General features: G+C 47.3%; 2 protein-coding genes across 5 annotated transcripts in view; one reads left to right on the top strand and one right to left on the bottom strand.

Annotated features, from left to right (window-relative positions):
• agap1 (ArfGAP with GTPase domain, ankyrin repeat and PH domain 1) overlaps positions 1 to 13377 on the top strand; it is a 177775-nt gene extending 164398 nt beyond the window's left edge. For all 4 annotated transcript variants that reach the window (XM_072379159.1, XM_072379158.1, XM_072379157.1 and 1 more), the window contains 2 exons: positions 9299 to 9554; positions 9634 to 13377. In XM_072379159.1, coding sequence (XP_072235260.1) covers positions 9299 to 9554; positions 9634 to 9834 — 457 coding nt within the window. In that variant the 3' untranslated portion in view covers positions 9835 to 13377. The remainder of the gene's footprint in view (positions 1 to 9298; positions 9555 to 9633) is intronic.
• A 1971-nt stretch (positions 13378 to 15348) lies between these two features.
• Positions 15349 to 17696, bottom strand: gbx2 (gastrulation brain homeobox 2). The gene is made up of 2 exons (XM_072379166.1): positions 16791 to 17696; positions 15349 to 15887 (listed from the first exon to the last, which is right to left on the bottom strand). Exons 1-2 carry the CDS (start codon positions 17305 to 17307, stop codon positions 15349 to 15351), a joined length of 1056 nt encoding a protein of 351 aa, XP_072235267.1. The 5' UTR covers positions 17308 to 17696.
• Positions 17697 to 22130: the final 4434 nt, after the last annotated feature.

Here is a 22130-nt window from a genome sequence, read left to right as displayed (position 1 = left end):
ACATTATCACAAATTCAAGGAATAACAGGATGATTTTCAGGCTGTTGCACCGTATAAATTCACATTAATGTGAACCTTACGTGTGATTTACAGTCAGCTGGAACCAGGAGTGGATTTAATGGCAAAATATACAATTAAAATCTGAATTTTCTCTTAAAAATCTCACCTTTCTATGTTCTAAATCCGGCTCCTAATTAATCTGACTCCTCATTTGTCCCATTCACCTTCTCCTGTCTCGTAAAGAGAGACCGGACCACTGCATTAACCCCCCCCCGTCCATCTCGGGCAGATCCACTCATCTGCATCCAGCTAATCTAGCAGGAAATGTCACCGACTTCCCCGGCCACGAGGCCCCCGCCGTCAGGGTCCCTGCAGCCTCCTGCTGTTCCCTTTTGTGTTCAACAAGCCCAAAGAGAGTTGTTGCACCGCTCAGCTCAGTCCAGCTTCACCTCAGGGAGTCGGTTTAATCTGCCCGAGTCAGTTTACACGTCATAAATCTGCCTGGAGAGGCCTCAGCCTCAGTTTGGGTTTGGATGGGCCCCAAAACTAACCTGAACAGAAAGGAAGTGAAGAAACCGGAAGAAGTGCAAATGAGGAGGAATCGTACAGAAAAACGATGATGAGAAAGATAAGCATCACTGTGTCCAGAACGGATAAAACGAGTTAAAAAGGACAATCGGACATAACTAAGTGTTGAGTTTGTCCTTTTCGTGGATTTAAGGCATCTCAGGAAAGGAGGAAACCGAGAGCCAAAGTGGGTTCTGTCCTAAGAAATCCCAGAAAGGCACCGCTGAGAGGAGCTTTGTGGTCCTTTCAGCTGGAAGCAGCAGAAGAAGAAGTGTGTAACTGTAGGTTCTGAACCGGTTCTGCAGGTGAAGTGTGTAACTTTAGGTTTAGGTTCTGCAGGTGAAGTGTGTAACTTTAGGTTCTGAACCTGTTCTGCAGGTGAAGTGTGCAACTTTAGGTTCTGAACCGGTTCTGCAGGTGAATTGTGTAACTTTAGGTTCTGAACCTGTTCTGCAGGTGAAGTGTGCAACTTTAGGTTCTGAACCGGTTCTGCAGGTGAAGTGTGTAACTTTAGGTTCTGCTGGTGAAGTGTGTAACTTTAGGTTCTGTAGGTTCTGCAGGTGAAGTGTGTAACTTTAGGTTCTGAACCGGTTCTGCAGGTGAAGTGTGTAACTTTAGGTTCTGCAGGTTCTGCAGGTGAAGTGTGTAACTTTAGGTTTAGGTTCTGCAGGTGAAGTGTGTAACTTTAGGTTCTGAACCGGTTCTGCAGGTGAAGCGTGTAACTTTAGGTTTAGGTTCTGCAGGTGAAGTGTATAACTTTAGGTTCTGAAGCTCTAGCTTCACCTGGTTAAAGTCACACTGAGACTCACTCATGAGCTGCCAGTTGTGTAAAAACGTGGCCTGATCTCCTGGAGCTGGTCTCCTGGAGCTGGTCTCCTGGAGCTGATCTCCTGGAGCTGGTCTCCTGGAGCTGGTCTCCTGGAGCTGGTCTCCTGGAGCTGGTCTCCTGGAGCTGGTCTCCTGGAGCTGATCTCCTGGAGCTGGTCTCCTGGAGCTGGTCTCCTGGAGCTGATCTCCTGGAGCTGGTCTCCTGGTGGTGACGGCCTGGTGGTGACGGCCTGATGCGGACTCCTCCTGTCCTGGGGGGGCAGGCGGCGCCCAGGGGATTATCGCTGTGACATGTAGTTAATTATCAGCTTCTTTTAGACTAAAGAAGGCGTCCCTGATATCTTCTACATCCTCTCTCCTGGTGTGATTAGTTCTCCACCTCCTTTTCTCACCCCCCCCCCCGCTCACCTCTTTAGTATCTGTGCAGCATCGCTGGAGCGTCACGTTTCAGCCCAGAGATCAACTTCCTCCTCCACCTTTTCCCCGACACCTCTCCTCCTCATTTGCATCGGCTCTGTCCGGATTAACCCTCCTCCTCCAGTCTCGTGGCTTCACCCCTCCCTCCCATCACCGAGACCTTTCTCACCCCACCACCCTCCCTTTAATTATCTGTGCCTATCCAAGGGCAGCTAATGACCAGCAAGGAAAGGCTAATTGATTTCAGCCTCTTCTCTTTTCATCTTTTCTCTCCTGCTGTAAGATAAAACAAAGCGAACATGGTTTCTGGTTGGATTTAAAGCAGAATCGGTGCCACATTTTGTCCCTCACCTTGTCAGGAACCCCCTCTTCTGATGGTGATTCATCTTTAATGCGCATTAGGTCGGGCAGTTAGCTGCTGCTCTTATCCACGCTCTATCTATCCATCTATTAATCTATTAATTAGAGGGCTAATTAGGCCAGAAGAGAAGCCACTGACACCATGTCACTCCTAACCCCGTTTCCTACCGCTCATTACCTCACGCACGCACACACCGTGCACGCTGTAATTAATGGCGGGCTTTAACGGCGCCGCCTTGGCTCATACATCTCAGCACGTGGCTGAAAGCAGAGCTAAAGAATCCTCTTTTTTGTCTGCATTACTTCACAAAGAAAAATGCTGTTCATGTTTTTTTCCTGACAGGATTTTCTGGGAATTAACCAAAACACTTAAATAAATAAATATCCCCTCAGCGGCGCCCATTAAACTGTGTGCACGCTTTGAATAGCAGGCCCAGTTTAGACTAAATATATCAAATATATAACCAATAAATATTCCTTTAGCAGCGCAACGTTTGTCCTGAACAAAAAAACAAAAAAGATGCTCAAAATTAAACAAGAATAGTTAAAAAATGAATAAAAAACAGACTTTTTTTTCATTTTGGTCGTGAAACGGGACTCATTTTATTTAATTTTTTTCCCAGGTATCTCTTTATGGTCGTTTTTTGGCCATTTTCCATTAGTTTTCTATCTTCTTGTTGCTGCTTTGTGTCTCTTTTTGATCATTTTGTGTTTATTTCTATTGATTCTGCTGTTTTGTGCCACATTTAGTTTTTGTGGATCTTTATATGTTTTGTGGCTGTTTTGACCCTTTTTGGTCAGTTTTGCTCATTTTATTCTTTTGAAATCTCAGGAGATGTTTTGTATCTCTGCTCATTTTCTTACTCTTTTTGACAGTTTTGCACCTCTTTGTGTCTCATTTTGGTCCCTTTTACTTCTCTTTTGGCTCCTGTTTCTGGGGAAAGACCAGGACCCCTTGGTCCCAGGACCCCTTGGTCCCTGGACCCCATGGTCCTGGACCCCATGGTCCTGGACCCCTTGGTCCCTGGACCCCTTGGTCCCTGGACCCCATGGTCCTGGACCCCTTGGTCCCTGGACCCCATGGTCCCTGGACCCCTTGGTCCCTGGACCCCTTGGTCCCTGGACCCCTTGGTCCCTGGACCCCTTGGTCCCTGGACCCCTTGGTCCCAGGACCCCTTGGTCCCTGGACCCCTTGGTCCCTGGACCCAGTGGACCCGTTTAATGGTCCATCCACGAGTATCTCACTGCAATTATGAACGGAAAAGACTTCATTTCAAAGCTTGGTTTCCTTTTTTTAAACCCAGTACAGATCCTTCCTGTTTATCTCAGCTTTGTTACCTGATAGTTAAATTAATGTTTTTGGGATTCTTCACTTTGTGGCTGCCACATAACATTTTAGAACATTTTAAAGTTCTATAAAAGTCAGATCAACTGTTCAAGCTCTGAAGTCTCTTCAGTTCTTCTTTGGTGGTAATTATGATCATCAGGGCGGTGTGATTATCGGGGTGTGTGCCAGCTTTCAGCAGCCCCGTCGCCGCTCTGTTTTCAGGTCGTGGACCGATGACCCCTAAAACACACACAAAGCAGAGATGTGGCAGCTGGTGGGACGTTCAGGGGTGTTCGGGCCTTCTGGTTTTGGACAGACAGGAAACTTGTTGTGTATGTAAACACAACCGGACAAAACAGCCGCTCGGGGGGAACGTCGACACACACTCAAACACACTACATGGACCTCTGAGTTCAAACAACAGGCAGGAAATCTGAGCGGCACAGTGGGCCCAGTGTGGCGCCCTGGGTGACCCCAAACAAAACCACGTTCTGCATCGTCGTTTCCAACAGCGACCGAGAGCCAACAACACGGCAGCTGATGAAGCTGTCAATCAAAATAAGGACCAACAGCAACAGTGGAAATACAGTGAATAAATATCCACAAACCAAGTTTAGTTTATATATAAAAACATCTGCAGTAAATTTAAAAACAAACAGAATGAGATCAGTTATCAGCCTAACATTCAGCCATCAAAATGTGAGGAGTCGATCCATCACGTTAATAATAAAAACACACAGTGGGCCCAGTGTGGTGCCCTGAGGGACCCCAAACCAAACTTTTGTTGTTTGACTCATTTCGGGTAGCTTTGCATCTCTTTGTAGAACATTGTGCACCAATTAGTTTTCATTTCTACTGCATTTTCTCCACGTTCTGGCTCACTGTGGGCATTTTTACCTTGTTTTGTGGTCTATGTTTCACTTGGTGTGTCTGTTCTTAAGCTCTGGTGTCAGTCCTCATTTACTGCTGTGGCTCATGGTGGACTTATGAGAGTTTAGAAATTGTATTTAGCATGTTTCTCTGCTAGTTTCCTGATATGTTTTGGTCCTGAATAGCTATTTTAGTGTCTCTGTGGTTGTTTTGCATCTCCGTGTGGTGGATTTTTGTCTAATTTTGTCAAATCTTTGTGTACGTTTTGTGACCCAATCTTTGGTAAATATAAAAAGCTGATGAACCACAACAACGTGAACCAACATATTTAAACGTAAAACCAATTTTAAGACTTGGTTCTGATTTCAAGCATAAAATATAGACCTTTTAACACTGTAGAACTTGATCATTGTCTGAAAAAAATGTTGACCTCGTGGTGGTGCGATGTGAAAATCACCAGAATCACCAAAGTTTGAGTATCTGAGGGCATTAAACTGTTTTAAAGCTGCTTTCAGGAACATCCTGTTAAAAACTAGATCAAATCTGCTGTAAATTTAGAATAAACAAAGGTGTGAGTTGTGTTTGGAGCAGCAGGAGTTAAAGACACAGTAGAATCAGTGGATGTATGAAGGTTGTTTCCTCTGGCTGGTGCAGTTTTTATCCTCTAATTTAACTGACTGACACACACAAAAACACACTATAACCCCTCTGGGCTCCGCTTGACATATTTGCATTGCATGTGTGTGTGAGTGTGTGTTTTCCTGTCACAAGCGATCTCACCGGGACTCGTGTTTAATTATCTACCCAGCATGCCTTGGTGCTGGACTGCAGCGCTTCCCCTAATGGGATGTGAAAAGGGACACACGCATACACAAATTAACACACAAAATATGAGTTTGCGCATTCAGACACATGTTAACACATACTGTCACGCACACACAAATGCACTCTGTGTGGTTAATTAGTGCAATTAGCCTCTCCAGTGTCCAGAGCTGTGTGTTTTCAGGAGTCGTTAGCTTGTGATGGAGAGTCACTGCAACACACAAGTAACTGCACCTACAACCAAACCCAACATACACACCCAACCCAACACAGTTACAGTCAGACATGAATATGGAAACAAAAGGAACATCTGAACATAAGCTAAACAACCACAGACAGACAAAAATTAACACACAAAACAAAAAAATCTACATGTAAACAACCAAATGTTTTTGTGTAAACAACAAAACACAATCGGACTCACACAAAAAAACCATATTTACTGTACATGTAAACAATTAAACTCAAACAAGAACTATGTAAATAATCAAAAACACACAAACTGAACAAACATAAAATAATCAAATGTGCATGAAAAAAAAAACAAAAAAAACAACACATATTGTAAACATACATGTAAACAAAACAATTATATGATGTATGTGATTAAAAAGAGTCAGTTTAATGCAACATACACAACAAACACAAAGCCAAATAACTACGAAACCGCTAATTCAACAATTATAAATATGCACACAGACGACAAACAAGTACCAAACGAATTAAAACTAATAAAAACTAATAAAAACGTACCAAACGAATTAAAACTAATAAAAACGTACCAAACGAATTAAAACATGCGAAACTAATAAAAACGAATAAAAACGAATAAAAACATGCAAAACTAATAAAAACGAATAAAAACGAATAAAAACGTATAAAAACATACAACGAAAAACGTACAACGAATAAAAACGTACAAAATGAATAAAAACGTACAAAATGAATAAAAATGTTCAGTTAATACATGGCAGGCTTTTTACGGTAAGCAGGCTCTAAAACACTTTTTATTTTTGTAATTTCAGACTTTTTTGTCAGTTTCTCTTTTTAAATTATGTAACGTTACAATTTCAGACTCAAACTGACATTTTAATGTAATTTCAGTGGGATTTCAGCTGTTTGAGATGTCATCAGGACAGGAATTTCAATGTAAAACTGGATCATGAGTTCAGGAAAAGTTACCATTCGTAACACAAAAAAAGCTCAAACTACAGATCTGTCTTCGTAGTCCTCCCCTCAGATAAACCTTTAAATGTGTGCTGAAGAAACGACAAAACACAATAAATACATAACCAAACAGGCTAAAATATCTGAATTTAAATACATAAATCAGGCTTTAAAAACTCTGCCACAGTGCTGCTTAATGGGTCAGATTAAAGATTCTGCAAAGATTCCAGATTTTACAGGGTTTATAAACCCACTACTCGAGGTTATTTCCCATCATGCACCTGGTGGAAATCCTTGATGAGCAGCTTTGAGCCACGGCTGCTTTTTAAGTGCAGATGAAACGTCGCAGAGACATTCGGGCCGTTTCCATGAAGCAGTTAGTCGCTCCTCCTTTTGTTCGGTCCAGTTGAACCATATGCTTTTTTATTTCTCTTATCGCCATGGTTACACTCAGCCTCCCCTGCTTCCTGTTGGAAGGTGACAACAGCAGAAGTATTGGTAGAAAAAGCAAAACGACACCATTTCACCAAAGACTAAAATGTGTTTGAGTTTGTGGTAAAACAGCCTGGATTGGGTTTTATGACCAGCTTGGTGAGATTCTTCCCAGTCTGAAAACCTTCGCCGGTGGGAAGAGTTTAGTGTAACACACACTCTCTGCAGGCCCTTAGCAACTCTGGCGGGGGAAGGCATGCGTTTCCTGGGTCCAGTGGCCTCACATTTCCTCCCAGAGCCCCGCTGAGCGCACACACCTCCAGGCTTTGTTCGCGGGCTGTCGGCCGTGGTCTCGTGCCCGGCCTCCCTACTCCGTCTCTGGGCTGGGGCAGGAAGGAAAGCCCCCGGGACATTCCGAGATGCTAGGCGCCGCCGCCGCCACTCCCCCCCAACACACACACACTGGTATCCAGGAAGAGAGTTAATGAGATTCGGTCCCAAACCAACCCAGAACTTCTTTCTCGTACTGCTTTTAATTTGCTCTCGTCTCGGTGGAATCGCTCCACAGACGCAGACGTCCGCCACGACAGTCAGAAATAAAACCACATCCCAAACTACCGGGACCACGGAGGTTCTTCTTCTTCTCTGCAGCTTCAAGTTTCATGACCAGAATGAGACACGATCACAAAGAGGTGCAAAACTGTCAAAAAGAGTAAGAAAATGAGCAGAGATACAAAACATCTCCTGAGATTTCAAAAGAATTGAATTAGGAAAACTGACCAAAAAAGGGTCAAAACAGCCTATAAAAATCCACAAAAACTAAATGTGGCACAAAACAGCAGAATCAATAGAAGAAAAACACAAAATGATCACAAAGAGGTGCAAAACTGTCAAAAAGAGTAAGAAAATGAGCAGAGATACAAAACATCTCCTGAGATTTCAAAAGAATTAAATTAGGAAAACTGACCAAAAAAAGGGTCAAAACAGCCACAAAACATATAAAGATCCACAAAAACTAAATGTGGCACAAAACAGCAGAATCAATAGGAAAAAAACAGCAGAATCAATAGGAAAAAAACAGCAGAATCAATAGAAAAAAAACAGCAGAATCAATAGAAGAAAAACACAAAATGATCAAAAAGAGACACAAAGCAGCAACAAGAAGACACCAAACTACTGGAAACACTTCAAACCTGCAGCATGAACATATTCAAAGTTATTTCAACCTGCTGCCCCCCCGCCTCTCGTCCCCTGGAGGAGGTATTTTGTTCAGGAGGAGGGGGACAGCTCAATATCTGTCCCCCGGCCGGCCCATCCCCCCCCCGTCCCAGACTAATCCCAGCAGGCTGAATGAGCTGCTGTTTACACGGAGGGGTTTAAGCAGAGATTAGAGCCATCGGAGCTGCAGATTAGACAGATCAGCAGTTAATGATACTCGACTGGCCAACAATGAGCCCTCGGCCACTTGTTGTGTCTTATTTTACGCTCGGAGTTTCCAAACCGAGTGATCGATAATTAGACCCTACAGCAGGGAGGTGGAAGCTGCAGATGAACCTGTTGCATGCAGCTTAGAACTGGAGCTGAGCTGCAGTTTTTAGAGACTCAGTCAGAGATGGAGCTTTATTCTCCAGCTGCTCACTTCACTTTCTGCCTGGAAATCTATTTGCTTCATACTGAGTTATTATCCTTTGCAGGTTTCACACGGCTCCGTTTCACGCCTCTCAGCCATTTTTAATGAGGTGACATCAGGCGTCATGAGTTGTGGCTGCAGAGCAGCAGAACCGCAGCAGAACCGCTGCAGAACCGCTGCAGAACCGGTGCAGAACCGGTGCAGAACCGCTGCAGAACCGCTGCAGAACCACAGCACAGTCAGGGAGTCCCTGGTTAATCTGATATCAGGACATTAATTTAACGCGTCGGACGCACCTGAACATGGCCGAAGATGTTCGGTTATTTTTCTGTGGTGGAGGCGAATCTTTACATGTGATCTTTGTGGAAACGCAGAGCAGCTCGAAGGTGAACCACAGTCACCAGAATCAGACTCCAACTGGCACCTGGGTCACCTGGTTTATCTAGTTCACCTGGTTAACCTAGTTGATCCGGGTCACCTGGGTTAACCTGGTTCACCTGGGTTCACCCGGGTTCACCCGGGTCACCTGGGTCCCTGGTTTACCTGGTTAACCTGGTTCACCCGGGTCACCTGGGTCCCTGGTTTACCTGGTTAACCTGGTTCACCCGGGTCACCTGGATCCCTGGTTGACCTGGTTAACCTAGTTGACCCGGGTCACCTGGGTTCACCCGGGTCACCTGGGTCCCTGGTTGACCTGGTTAACCTAGTTGACCCGGGTCACCTGGTTCACCCGGGTCACCTGGGTCGCCTCATTCCGGTTGTTTTTATGATTTGTGTGGGTGGAGGAGTGACGCAGCTGCGACTGTGAAGGAAAGGTTGAACGAATCGGACTGAGCAGTGACTCCTGTGTGAGATCAGCTTCCTGTTTGGTGTTTCAGGGAGGAGCGGGAGCGCTGGATCCGGGCCAAGTACGAGCAGCGCCTGTTCCTGGCGTCGCTGCCCTGCACCGACCTCTCTCTCGGCCAGCAGCTGCTGAGGGCGACGGCGGAGGAGGACCTGCGCGCCACCGTCCTGCTGCTCGCCCACGGCTCCCGGCAGCAGGTGAACGAGACCTGCGGCGACGGAGATGGGCGCAACGCGCTGCACCTGGCGAGCCACAAGGGCAACGTGGTCATAACGCAGCTCCTCATCTGGGTAAGAGTTCACTTTAAGATCAGCGGTCAAACCGACCATCAGGCCTGTGTAACTGGAAGCTGTCTCCCTGTCTCTGCAGTACGGCGTGGACCTGATGGCGAGGGACGCCCACGGAAACAGCGCCATGGCATACGCCCGGCAGGCCAGCTGTCAGGAGTGTGTGGACACGCTGGCTCAGTACGGCTGCCCTGACGAGCGCTACCCGCTCATGGCCACGCCCAATCTGTCCCGCCGTAACACCAACCGGAACAACAGCTGCAGCAGCGCCGCGCTCATATGACCCGTCACCCGGTGACTCCGCCGGGAACAACGAACCCTCATTTGGGAGAATTCTTTCCATTTACTATGGGAACCACTACATGTTGTGACTCTAAGCCCCGCCCACATCCCCGTCGACCACCGCTCCATTTAAGACTGATCGCAGGCCAGTGGCGACGCCTCGTCTGTGTTTGGGAGAACGTTTGGACCGGAAGTCCCAAAGCATGCTGGGAAATGTGGTCCACAATCACCGGAGCTGGTTCATCCGAGCATTTTGGGAGACGATCACATGACTCTTACCTCATCACACCCGCTCAGATGCAACACTTTCAGGCCAGTTCCAGTTCAAACGTATGGCAGCGAACCCGCCCCCCCTCACCGCTGCTTTGCTCCCTCGGATGGATCCTCTGAACTCTCCTGCCTTCACGTCTTTTTGAAATATTTTGATGTTTGTAGAGGACAAAGATATCAGATCCATTCTTAGCGGTAAAACCGAAGTGTGATAGATTGCATGTCCTAGAAACTGTTATTTTCTGTTTATTTAAGGCATTTTTCCAGGATTGTGTAAATTGTGTCGATGTGCATTGCTGGACCAATGGTTAAAGATGGGGACGGTGTTGTTCTGTTAGCTTTCAGGTGTATAAAGTCATGGTGTACAGAGGCTTTGTTCAGGCTCAGGGACCGGAGACTGTCGACCATCCTCACCCAGCGAGTCTGCTTCACTCGAAAGAAACACTTTCAGACGTCTTAAACACGTCATTTCACACTAAAACGTAACTGGAGGTTGCCAAAAGACTCCTGATATCATGCAGCTTTTAATTTAAACGCTCCCGACAGCTCATTTCATCATGAAGTCCAAGTGAAAAAGGGAATTCTTCTTCTTCAGGTGTTCTAATGTTGGCAGTTCCCGTCCAATCACAGTCTCACTAAGAAGGGCTGCTTCTTCTTCTCTGGTCTGGAAACCTCCTTGTAAATAATCTCCTCGCCGTCCGACACTTTCTCTCCTTTGATGATGGCGTCGTGTAAATTTGCAGGAAGTACTCACTGCGGTTTATTCTAATGTTTTCTATGGTTTTGGCCCGATTCATGCAGGGCGGAGGGTTCAAGTTCAGCAGGGAACCAGGCGTCCAAACAGGGGTTTCAAACCTCTTTGTAGAATCTCTAAAGTCCACACTGTGGGTCATAAGGAGGAGAACCAGAATGAAATGGGTTCTGCTTTAATATGGAGTCGGAGAGTGGCCGAGTTCCCCGAATGAGGACCGGTCCAGATAAACCGGTAAAGTTTGAGTCGGGTCTAAATGGAGTCAAATAAGTCCAAATTCAGGTTCGTAAAGTCTGAGTCGAGACTGAGTTTAAGTTATGAGCTGAAGCGAAGTCCAAAAGGAGGTTAATCTGAGCCCAAACTGGTTCCACATCGAGTTTGGTGTCAGATTTACCTGAAGATAAATCTGAATTTGGATTTTCAGAGTTTTCGTCAGAAGTACGTTTTTATGGAGTTAAAGAAGGAAAAAAAGGTCCTAATATGAAAGAATTGAGCAAACCGGTTCCAGATGTGATTCATGTAAAGAAAGAGTGGAGATGCTGTGGGAACCTCTGGAGTGTCGCAGGCTAATTCCAGGTGAAGCACCTTTCTTACCCTGGTGCCGTAGGTGTAGTTGGACGCGAAATGTGTCGGCTGAAGGCGACCGGATCGGGGAAAGAAGCTCCTCAAACCCAACATCTGTGATCTGCTGCGGTGTTTCAGCAGCAGTTCTTACACAATACGCCTGTTTGTAAAAATGTAAGAAAGCTCTAAAACCCGTTTTTCCTTTAACTTGAACACTACCACATCCCTCCTCATGCCTTCTTTTGCACGCCTGCCTTTACCTTCCTAATTCTGTTGTTTACGTGCCGCGTCACCCTTAACCGTTTGATTTCCTACGAAGAATTAAGAATTAATTCCTCTTTTCATCCCCAAGTCGTCCCGCGTCGGTCCAGAACCACAACCAGAACATCTGGACAGGACAAAGATCTTTTATTTATGACAGAAATGCACTAAATCTAATTTAATTCGTCCATATTATCTATCCAGCGGGGCATTAATTTGACATTTTCAGTTTACGTGGTGGCGGCTGCCCTCAGTTTCCTCTGAAATCTTTCTAATTTTAACAGCAACAACACTTTAGCAGCTGGAATTAAGTTTATTTCTGAAAACTCACGTGAGCAAAGATGTCAAAAAGAAAATGCGAACTTCAGCTTCTGACTACAACTAACCCCAGAACACAAAAGGTGGCAAAAGTGGTGCAAAAAAAAGAAAGAAAACTTGAGTTACCTGCTGTTTTTTAGGCTCAAACTAAAATCATGTTTGTTAAATCCCACAGAAAGGACTCTTTCTGCTTGTTTTTTCTCGTAAATTAGCATTAAATTACTTTTAGTGTTCATCCAGAAGACAAACGGAACAGGAAAAGTTATTATTTTGTAACGTCAGAGAACAACTCGAGAGATTTTTAAAGTTTACAGAAGCAGAAATGTTTGCTAATATCTGCCTAAATGTTAAAAGACAGAGAAAATGTTTTCACAATGCTACTGATAACTATTACGACAGCGAGTTATCTGTTCGTGGGACGCATTAGCTTAATTTTATGCTAAAGTTTAAATTTATTAAACCTGGCAAGAACAGAGAAAACTCAGTAAAGTTAGATTTCAACAGTTTAGCCACAGAAAAAGCTGAGTCATGCTAGCAGTCAAGCTAGCAGTCAAGCTAGCAGTCAAGCTAGCTAGCAGAAAACAAACAAATGCTGTTAAAAGTTAAATTCATATTTAAATTCATATTAAACGGCGCCCTTTCCCCCTGAGCAAATATTGAAAATTGAGAAATCCAATTGAAATGAGACTAAAGCAGCAGCTAGTTGATGCTCACCCAGACTTAGCTAGCATAGCATAGAAAGACAGCATGTTTGCATCATTTTAACACTCAAAGCTGATGTAAAATGTATCAAACTAAACAGCAACAGGAAAAACTCATTGTGTTATATTTTAGGTGTTTGGCCACAGAAAACCGCTCATCCTTTCTTTAGCTAGATAGCAATATAGTTGTCAACAGCCTCGTTTCTTTCTTTCTTTTATATAACTCAGCCTGCTTCATCTGCTGTTTTCTCCTGATTTTTCTGGGCAATAAGTCGTAAAGATCTTTAAAACTAAAGGGAAGCGGCAGCGTTTACCACCTGCCCAAAGCGAAGAAAAGCCTCGTACGTTTGGTTGTGTTAGGCCCCTGAAGCCCCCCCCACCACCACGTTATTTATAATAAACGCACCGGATGAATAAGCCCCTCCAACCTTTTTGTACATTTTCTAAGCTCCTCAGTCCATCCAGTTTTTACTATTGTTGCTGTCCTGATTTTACACCAGAACACATTCTTGTTCCTATTGTCACTGTTATTCTAATTATTATTATTCTAATTAATATTATTGTTATTGAATTTCTGTTTGCTGTACAGTACATTGTTGAAAAATTCTACCTAATACAGAGTCTTCTACTGTAATGTGTCTCTTTTCAATAAAGACAAGAATCATGCTTCTTAATATAACTCGGGTGTGAGGCATGTTTCTGGTTCATGGTGACGGTTTTTAACCGATAAACGGCCACATGTTAGATTAGTTTTCGACTGGGTTTGAAACAGGAAGCGACTCCTTCTGAGCCGATGGAGCTGAAGGTTTGTTTTTACTCAACCTTTACTCACTTTTAGGTGCAGCATACACCCACCAGAAGGAGCTAAATGGAATTAAATAAAGACGCAGACATCTTTTCAGAGTATTTTAATCATTTCTAACACTTACTTACCTTCACAGCTTCATCCACAGCTGAAGGTCCGTTTACTGAAAGGTTTCAGAGCTTCAAACGAGCAGAAATTCACAGAAAATATGTCTGAAATTTAGAATTATGAGCAAAAAATAATCAGAGAAACCTTTAAACTTGAACGGTTTTTAGCTTTTTTGGTTTGAATCTTTCAGTTTGGTGGCAGGAGGCGAGACTTAGACCCCCCCTCGCCCCCCACCTGTGATGTTGTCTGTCAGCGGGAGTTTAGCAGCAGGATGATGATGATCTGATTCCCCCGGGGCTCATTTATCAGCCCCCCCCCCAACCTGAGACTCCTACCGAACCCTGTTTTATCTGCAGGTCCAGATTCAGGTTTCTGGTGCTTTTATTTCAGGTCCAGAACTACTTTTATCAGATAAACTGCTGCAAATTAATTAGAATTAAACTGACTTTTGTCCAAAATGGAGGACGCTGAATTACCCACAATGCAGCGGGACATAAAAGCCTTTAAATGTATTCTTTCAGATAAAAAAGTTGACTTAATTTCACTCTTTTTATTTAACTGTCACAGAAACTCTTTTTATCAGGTTGAAATGCTTTAAATAATTAATCGATTATCAGAACAATCAGCTGATCACCTCAGATCTGAAGAGTTTTAGCTCGTTTAAAGTGATTTAAAAACTAAAAAAGTTTTCTCAGCGGTTTCCGCGCGTGTCTGATGACGCGCAGCTGCTTCCGGTCCGACCCGGAATTCCACCTGACGGAACCGGCGGGTTTCCTCCCGTTACAGGTGACAAACGGCTCGTGAGGAAAGGCTGAAAACTGACCTGGCGCGTGACTGCACGTGCCGCAGGTGCGTCAGCGGCCCGCGGGGAGACGGTTCGGTTCCGGTTTCCTTCCGCGCCTCAACGTGGGCCGAAAGGTGCGCTGGTGGGGTGACGTCATGGGTTTCAGGTAAGTTTCTGACTTTTTTTCTGAATTAAAATGCAGAAAATGTTGTGACACACGCGCACGCACACGCACGACTTCACTTCATCTGAATGTGGAGCGCGCACTTTCATGAGGCCGTTTATTATTAAGCGTCCGCGGGACCGCGCAGCGGGACACGAACATCGAAATAAATGTCACATTTCTGGTGTTTTATTTTTCAGGGAAAGTTTCTAAATTTACACGTTTTGCTTGTTTTTTATTCAATTTGATTTGAATCAAATTATTAATTTTTTCCTTCTTAATTTAATGGAAAAAATGCATTTTTTTCTTCATTTTTCATCCACATCGAGGCCGTCAGAATTGAAGTGGAATTTTCCTGAGAATCAGAACCGCGTGCGCTCATTTCCCAGACTCTGACTCACAAAGTGGGGCCGCACCAGCTCACGTTCAATCCTTTAATTCACACGTGGAAATCTCACGGAATGTTAGTTACTTTTACACATTTGTATAGAAATAAATTAGCAGCGTCATTTAGTCCAAAACAACAGAGACACACAGGTGGGGCTCGCGCAGAGTCCTCGGTTCGTTTGGTCCGTGATTCCCCCTCCGCTCACACGTGCACGCGCCTCGTGTTGAGGCAGAACATGGAAAGAATAAAAATGTGAACCAAACGGAAAATGATCAGACGAACACACTGAATGATTTGCCAATAATTACAAATCAGTCAGAGAATTTCCCCAAGAACAGAAACCAGTTTGAATCCGTCTGATTGGACCAGATTTGGGCTTTTCTGTCGGAGGCCTCTCTTCTTCTACGGCCTGGCCTGCTCCATCTGCTGGTGCTGACTCCTGATCGCGAAGCGGCTCACGTGCACCGGGATCGGGACTACAATTTTGGGGTTCCGGGACGGCTCCCCGGACTTGTTGTTGACGTTCCCGGCTTTGACCCGTTTCCACTTGGCGCGCCGGTTCTGGAACCAGATCTTCACCTGCACCTCGCTCAGCTTGAGCGCATGCGCGATCTGGGAGCGCTCGGTGAGCGACAGGTACTTCTTGCAGTGGAACTCCTTCTCCAGCTCCAGCAGCTGCTCGCTGGTGAACGCCGTCCGCCGCCGCCGGTTCTTCCCGCCGCCGCCGCCGCCGGCGCCGCCCGCCCCGGAGCTGCTGCCGGCGGAGCCGTGCAGGTGCGGCCCGTCGTCCAGCCCCCCGCCGCCGCCGTCCCCGTCCTCCTTGTGGCACATGGAGGTGAGGTTGTCGTCGGAGCTGTAGTCCAGGTCGCTGTCCATGGAGAAACTCTCGTCTTTCCGGCCGCAGTCTTCCTCCTTGGGGTCCTCTTTGCTGCTGGCTCTGCCTGCGAGGAAGAGGAGTCACATTTTAAGAGCCAAGAAGACGCAAAAGTTCCACTTTTTCAAACTGAAACAGTCGATTTTCAACATTTAACTCGTTTGGATAATTTTATCCGAATAAAAAGAAACTGCAGAAAAGATGAAAAATTAGATTTATGAATTTTTTTGTTAAAGAAAATAAGAAAAAGAACAAAAACATTTTTAAAAGTTCGGCCCAAAAGAAGCAAAGAGAAGCTTTGATGAAACATTTCATGGAGATTTTAAACATCACAATGTGACATCTGTGTGCGCGCGCGCGCGTGTGTGTGAGGGGGGGTGGGGGCGTGCTGTCTCGTGTCAGTATCCATCATCAGATCCGTGTTTGGATCAAAAAGCGCTCCGCGGGGATTTTGTGTTTTCACGCGTAATTACGCACGGAGCGTCTCCGCGCGGCCTCTCCCCGTGTGTGTGTGCGCGTGTGTGTGTGTGAGACACACACTGAGTTCAGTGATGTCAGGTCCCGCTGCTCGCGCGTCCAAATAAAACCATAAAAATATGAATATTTTCCTGTTTGATCCGGTAAAATGTGGATTATCTGACACGAGGCCTCCGGCTGCACGTGAACGAAATCATTCCTAATAATAAACACTGTGAAACTGATAATTTCATGTTTTTAATTTTAATTAATATTTTAAAATATTTAACATTTCAGCGCCAAAAACAGCGAGTTTATTGAGTAAAAATGTAATATTTTCTCCTCAAATATCAGTTTAATAACATAAATGAAAAAAGATGAATAAAAAGCTGTAAAAATCCCCTTTTTTAAGTTTAATTCTTCTCTTTTTAACGTGAGATCAGACTAAATGACTGACTTTATTTAAAGAAACCACAGTAAATCTCGTCCCCACATTAGCGGGGAGGCCGCCTACCTGTGGATGTTTGCACCGACGTGTCCGTGTCGTGGAAAGCCGGAAGCGCGGACTCTTTCCCCGGCAGGAAACTCTTGCCGTCCTCCGCTTCCAGCCGCAGCTCCTGAGTTTTGTCGAAGACCGCGTGCAGCGTCTGCGAGCCGAACTTCCTGGCCGCCTCCTGGTGCTGCTGGGACGGGGAGAATCCGCCGGGCAGCGACGCCATCAGCGTGGAGGTGAGCGCCATGCCCTGCGTCAGGCCCTGCGCCAGGCTGGAGCAGAAGCCGCTCTGCAGGCTCGGGATCTGCGGGTGCGGGTGGTGTCCGGCGGGGAGAGCCTGCTGAAGGCCGGGGGGCGGCGGAGGGGGCGGCTGGAGCACCACCGACCGGTACGGCATAAACATCGGGTACCCGGTGTAGACGAAGTGTCCCGGGCTGGGCTGCGGGGGCCCCCCGATCAGAGAGTCAATGCTGAAGGCGGTGGTGCTTCCGAGTGGCCGCTGCATCACCATGAAGGACGGACTGAACGCTGCGCTCATATGAACGACCGCTGGAGCTCTGAGGAGGCCGGAGAGGAGGCGCTGAGGGCGGCTGCGGAGGGACGGAGCCCCGGTGGAGCCGCGGGGGTCACCGCCTCTCTGAGGGAACCGGAGCTTAGAGGAAGGATAATCCGATCAGGAACAAGCATTCCATCCGTGCACCGGAGTGGAGAAAAGTCCAGGAAACATCAGCTGTGTCCTCCGGAGAAGAAAAACTGCTCCGTGTTTCCGCTCCTGCGTTACGCACCGTGCGCACTTTCCAGAGGAAGCGTCCCGCGCTGCTCCACTTCAACTTGACTGGGCGGGATGTCACCGCAGCTGCGGGATCTTCTGCTGCGCTCACCCGCCGAGACGCGCTGTGCGTGTCAGGTGCGTGAAGGGTGTGTTTCCTGCCCGCTCAGCGCGCGTCCACAACTGTTTTGGATTTAAATTGCGCTCCTCTCTGTTTAATTGCGCTGCCTTGTCCACGAGGGCGCCGCCTCTCTCGGCCTGTGATTGGCTGACAGAGGATGACGTAGCGGGTCTCGTGGATGAATGCCAATTACACAAAAATGGGTCCACGAGCCATTTCAGCGAAATCAGTGAAAATAATAAGCTGCAAAAAAAAAAAAAAGAAAAAGAAAAGAGCTGCTGCCGAGGCCGGACGCGCGCGCGCACACGCGCACATACAGATTTAAGAGCCAACAGCTGAAGATCAGTGACTCTGCTTCATTGTCTTTGTCATTAATTAATGCGCATCAGCTTCTCATTAATCAGCAAACACCGTGTTTGTTCGACCTGGATGGATTTTGGTCGGATCAGAATATTTCTCCTTTTTCATATTTATCTTTGTTTTAATATTGATCTATATTTGTCCTGTGGGTGACTTATGCATGCATTTAAAGGTTAAACTGTGACTCCATCTGCTCCAACTCAAGCCACATCACAGCAAAAACGCCTAAATTCACTCATCACCTCGATAAGGAAGATAAAAAGTGAACATGTTTAGTCAAACCTGGTCTTTAAAGGCCCCCGAGGTCGTAAAAAAGAGTCTAATCTCACTGGGTGACCTGATGCCTGCTCAGGCTCCGCCCCCCACCCCTGCAGAAAATAATAATAAACACCCGGTTTGGTTTTGGAATAGAAACAGTTTGGGTTTAGGAAGAAGGAAACTTTCTGTCCATGCTGTCTGCTGAGAGTTCACCTGAGTTACCTGCTGAGGCTGTGACATCATCAGCTGTTGCTAAGCTACAGAAACAACCCCCCCCCCCCCCCGACCCACCTGGTTTTATATCTTTAATAATGACTCACATTTGGGGATTAATCGTCTCTTATTGAATTAAAACACAAAGAAGAAGAAGATTTTAAATCTAAAAGCAAAGTTGAGACTTTTATGGTCAGTTTGGACAAATTTGATCTTTTCTGTTCCACCGTTTGAAATTAAAACTGAAACATTCTGTTTATTGAACATTTATTGAGCATTTATTGAACTTTTGAGCATTTATTGAACATTTGTTGAACATTTATTGAACTTTTGAGCATTTATTGAATATTTGTTGAACATTTATTGAACATTTATTGAACATTTATTGAAAATTTATTGAACATTTGTTGAACATTTATTGAAAATTTATTGAACATTTGTTGAACATTTATTGAACATTTGTTGAACATTTATTGATCATTTATTGAACATTGAGGATAAAGTTGATGTTTATGTTCAGACAGAAAATATCAAACTTAGTAAAATCTGTTTAAATTAAATTCATGTGAAGAGTTTTCACCTCCGATTCTCTTTATTTTTCTCTGTTTAATTTGTCCAAAATGACCTGGTAAAAATCTTTTTTATTTAAAAATGTCTGGTTTCTTCAGTCTAAATTTAAATCGGTGAATATTCGTGTCATAATTATAAAATGTGGACTGTTTCTCATGTAAAAAGTCATATTTTCAAGCCACTTATTTAACTTTTTCTTGTGTTTTCTTGTGTTTTTGTGCCTGAAAAGTTTGATTTGAAGCGTTTTTCTCTCATATTTAAGACGGGAACAGAAGGAAAATGTTTCCAGCTGAAGCGTGATCCTGGAAAACGAGTCTCTGAAGTGATTCAGCTGATTTCAGGTGTGAATCCTCCTCACATTTTGAGGCTGTCCTGTTTCAGCCGCTGCTTTCCGCCCGTTTGGACGCTGAAAGCAGCTTCTGCGGCGGCTCTGATGAGGTGTGAGGTCGCCTGGCGTTTATCGTGCCATCCATCTCCCGCTCGCCGGCGCTCTGAATCACAATGTTTGCTCGTGCGCCGGCATCAAACTCCGCTTCTGATGAATCCCGGAACGACCTCCTCATCAATTCATGAAAAGCTCTTCAATGCCGGCGGCGGCGAACACATCAGAGAGGACGCATCTGACCTCTGACCTCCCCCACCTCCCCTCTTCTGTTGGCTGAGTCAAGGGCACGCATGGATGCCCCCCCCCCTCCTCAGGGTCACCGGGACACGATCTCATTAAAGGCAGCCTGATCCACAACTGCAATGCAGACATTAAATAGCAGTATTTTTCAATTAGGGCTGACAAATTCAATCAAAATTCCATAGATTAGGATGAAATGAGGCATGGGTCATTTACAAGGGATTTAATTGCACCGCCATTAGACAAATAGTACAGCAGGCTCTGTCTCATTATCAATCATGTGGGGGCATCAATAGTAAAAGGTTGGAAGGCAGGGGAGGGGGGCAGCGGGTGTGTGAGTGCCAGAGCCCGTGCACGGGGGGCGTGCACGTTACAGTGCTGCCACCAGCAGCTAATAAATACCCTCTTTTGTACTTATAAATTATCCAGTTTAATTAACAACATGGATTATGATTGGACTGTGATTTAATTAAACCTTTCCTGCATGCAAGGCGAGCGCCACAGCCATCCATTATGGGTGTGGGGGGGGGGGGGGGTGGAGGAGGGGGGGGGGCAGCGCTCTAAATGAAGCTTCCTCTAATAGGAGCTGCTTACCTGAGAGATCATCGGTCGCTGCAACAAGCGGCGAAAATAGTCGTGAGAATGACCGAATAAACCGCTTTGATGTAGAAGAAGAAGAGGAAGAGGACAGAGACACACACACACACATGCACACACATGCACATGCACACACACAGAGACACATGCACACACACACACACATGCACACACACACACACATGCACACACACACACACATGCACACACACACACACATGCACACACACACACACACATGCACACACACACAGAGACACACACTCCCCTCACATTGAAACCTGAAGCTAAATGGCAACATCTCAGAAGTTCCTGCTAAAATAACCACAAACTGAAGGCATGGACGGGTGGAGGAGGGGCCGCCCCCGTCAGCCGGGCCTGGACCCATCGGTGAGGCCTGGACCCATCAGCCGGGCCTGGACCCATCGGTGAGGCCTGGACCCATCAGCCGGGCCTGGACCCATCGGTGAGGCCTGGACCCATCGGTGAGGCCTGGACCCATCAGCCGGGCCTGGACCCATCAGCCGGGCCTGGACCCGTCAGCCGGGCCTGGACCCATCAGTGAGGCCTGGACCCGTCAGTGAGGCCTGGACCCATCGGTGAGGCCTGGACCCATCAGCCGGGCCTGGACCCATCAGCCGGGCCTGGACCCATCAGCCGGGCCTGGACCCATCAGCCGGGCCTGGACCCGTCAGCCGGGCCTGGACCCGTCAGTGAGGCCTGGACCCATCAGTGAGGCCTGGATCCATCAGCCGGGCCTGGACCCATCAGTGAGGCCTGGACCCATCAGCCGGGCCTGGACCCATCAGCCGGGCCTGGACCCATCAGTGAGGCCTGGACCCATCAGCCGGGCCTGGACCCATCAGCCGGGCCTGGACCCATCAGTGAGGCCTGGACCCGTCAGTGAGGCCTGGACCCATCAGCCGGACCTGTACCCATCAGCCGGGCCTGGACCCATCAGCCGGGCCTGGACCCGTCAGTGAGGCCTGGACCCGTCAGTGAGGCCTGGACCCATCGGTGAGGCCTGGACCCATCAGCCGGGCCTGGACCCATCAGTGAGGCCTGGACCCGTCAGTGAGGCCTGGACCCATCGGTGAGGCCTGGACCCATCAGCCGGGCCTGGACCCATCAGCCGGGCCTGGACCCATCAGCCGGGCCTGGACCCATCAGCCGGGCCTGGACCCATCAGTGAGGCCTGGACCCGTCAGTGAGGCCTGGACCCATCAGCCGGACCTGTACCCATCAGCCGGGCCTGGACCCATCAGCCGGGCCTGGACCCGTCAGCCGGGCCTGGACCCATCAGCCGGGCCTGGACCCATCAGCCGGGCCTGGACCCGTCAGCCGGGCCTGGACCCATCAGTGAGGCCTGGACCCGTCAGTGAGGCCTGGACCCGTCAGCCGGGCCTGGACCCATCAGCCGGGCCTGGACCCATCAGCCGGGCCTGGACCCGTCAGTGAGGCCTGGACCCGTCAGTGAGGCCTGGACCCATCGGTGAGGCCTGGACCCATCAGCCGGGCCTGGACCCATCAGCCGGGCCTGGACCCGTCAGCCGGGCCTGGACCCGTCAGTGAGGCCTGGACCCATCAGTGAGGCCTGGACCCATCAGTGAGGCCTGGATCCATCAGCCGGGCCTGGACCCATCAGTGAGGCCTGGACCCATCAGCCGGGCCTGGACCCATCAGTGAGGCCTGGACCCGTCAGTGAGGCCTGGACCCATCAGCCGGACCTGGACCCATCAGCCGGGCCTGGACCCATCAGCCGGGCCTGGACCCGTCAGTGAGGCCTGGACCCGTCAGTGAGGCCTGGACCCATCGGTGAGGCCTGGACCCATCAGCCGGGCCTGGACC

Source organism: Leuresthes tenuis, unplaced genomic scaffold (assembly GCF_036924035.1).
Source record: "Leuresthes tenuis unplaced genomic scaffold, fLeuTen1.0.hap1 SCAF_1, whole genome shotgun sequence".
In the NCBI taxonomy this organism is placed as follows: Eukaryota; Metazoa; Chordata; class Actinopteri; order Atheriniformes; family Atherinopsidae; genus Leuresthes; species Leuresthes tenuis.
This window is presented reverse-complemented; position numbering and strand designations above follow the sequence as displayed.

What these genes read in the sequence shown, in the direction of transcription:
- gbx2 (XM_072379166.1), bottom strand. Translation starts at nt 17,307, where the DNA reads ATGAGCGCAGCGTTCAGTCCGTCCTTCATGGTGATGCAGCGGCCACTC. An exon ending in GTCGGTGCAAACATCCACAG is followed by an intron (nt 15,888 to 16,790) that starts GTAGGCGGCCTC and finishes TCTTCCTCGCAG; the next exon opens with GCAGAGCCAGCAGCAAAGAG.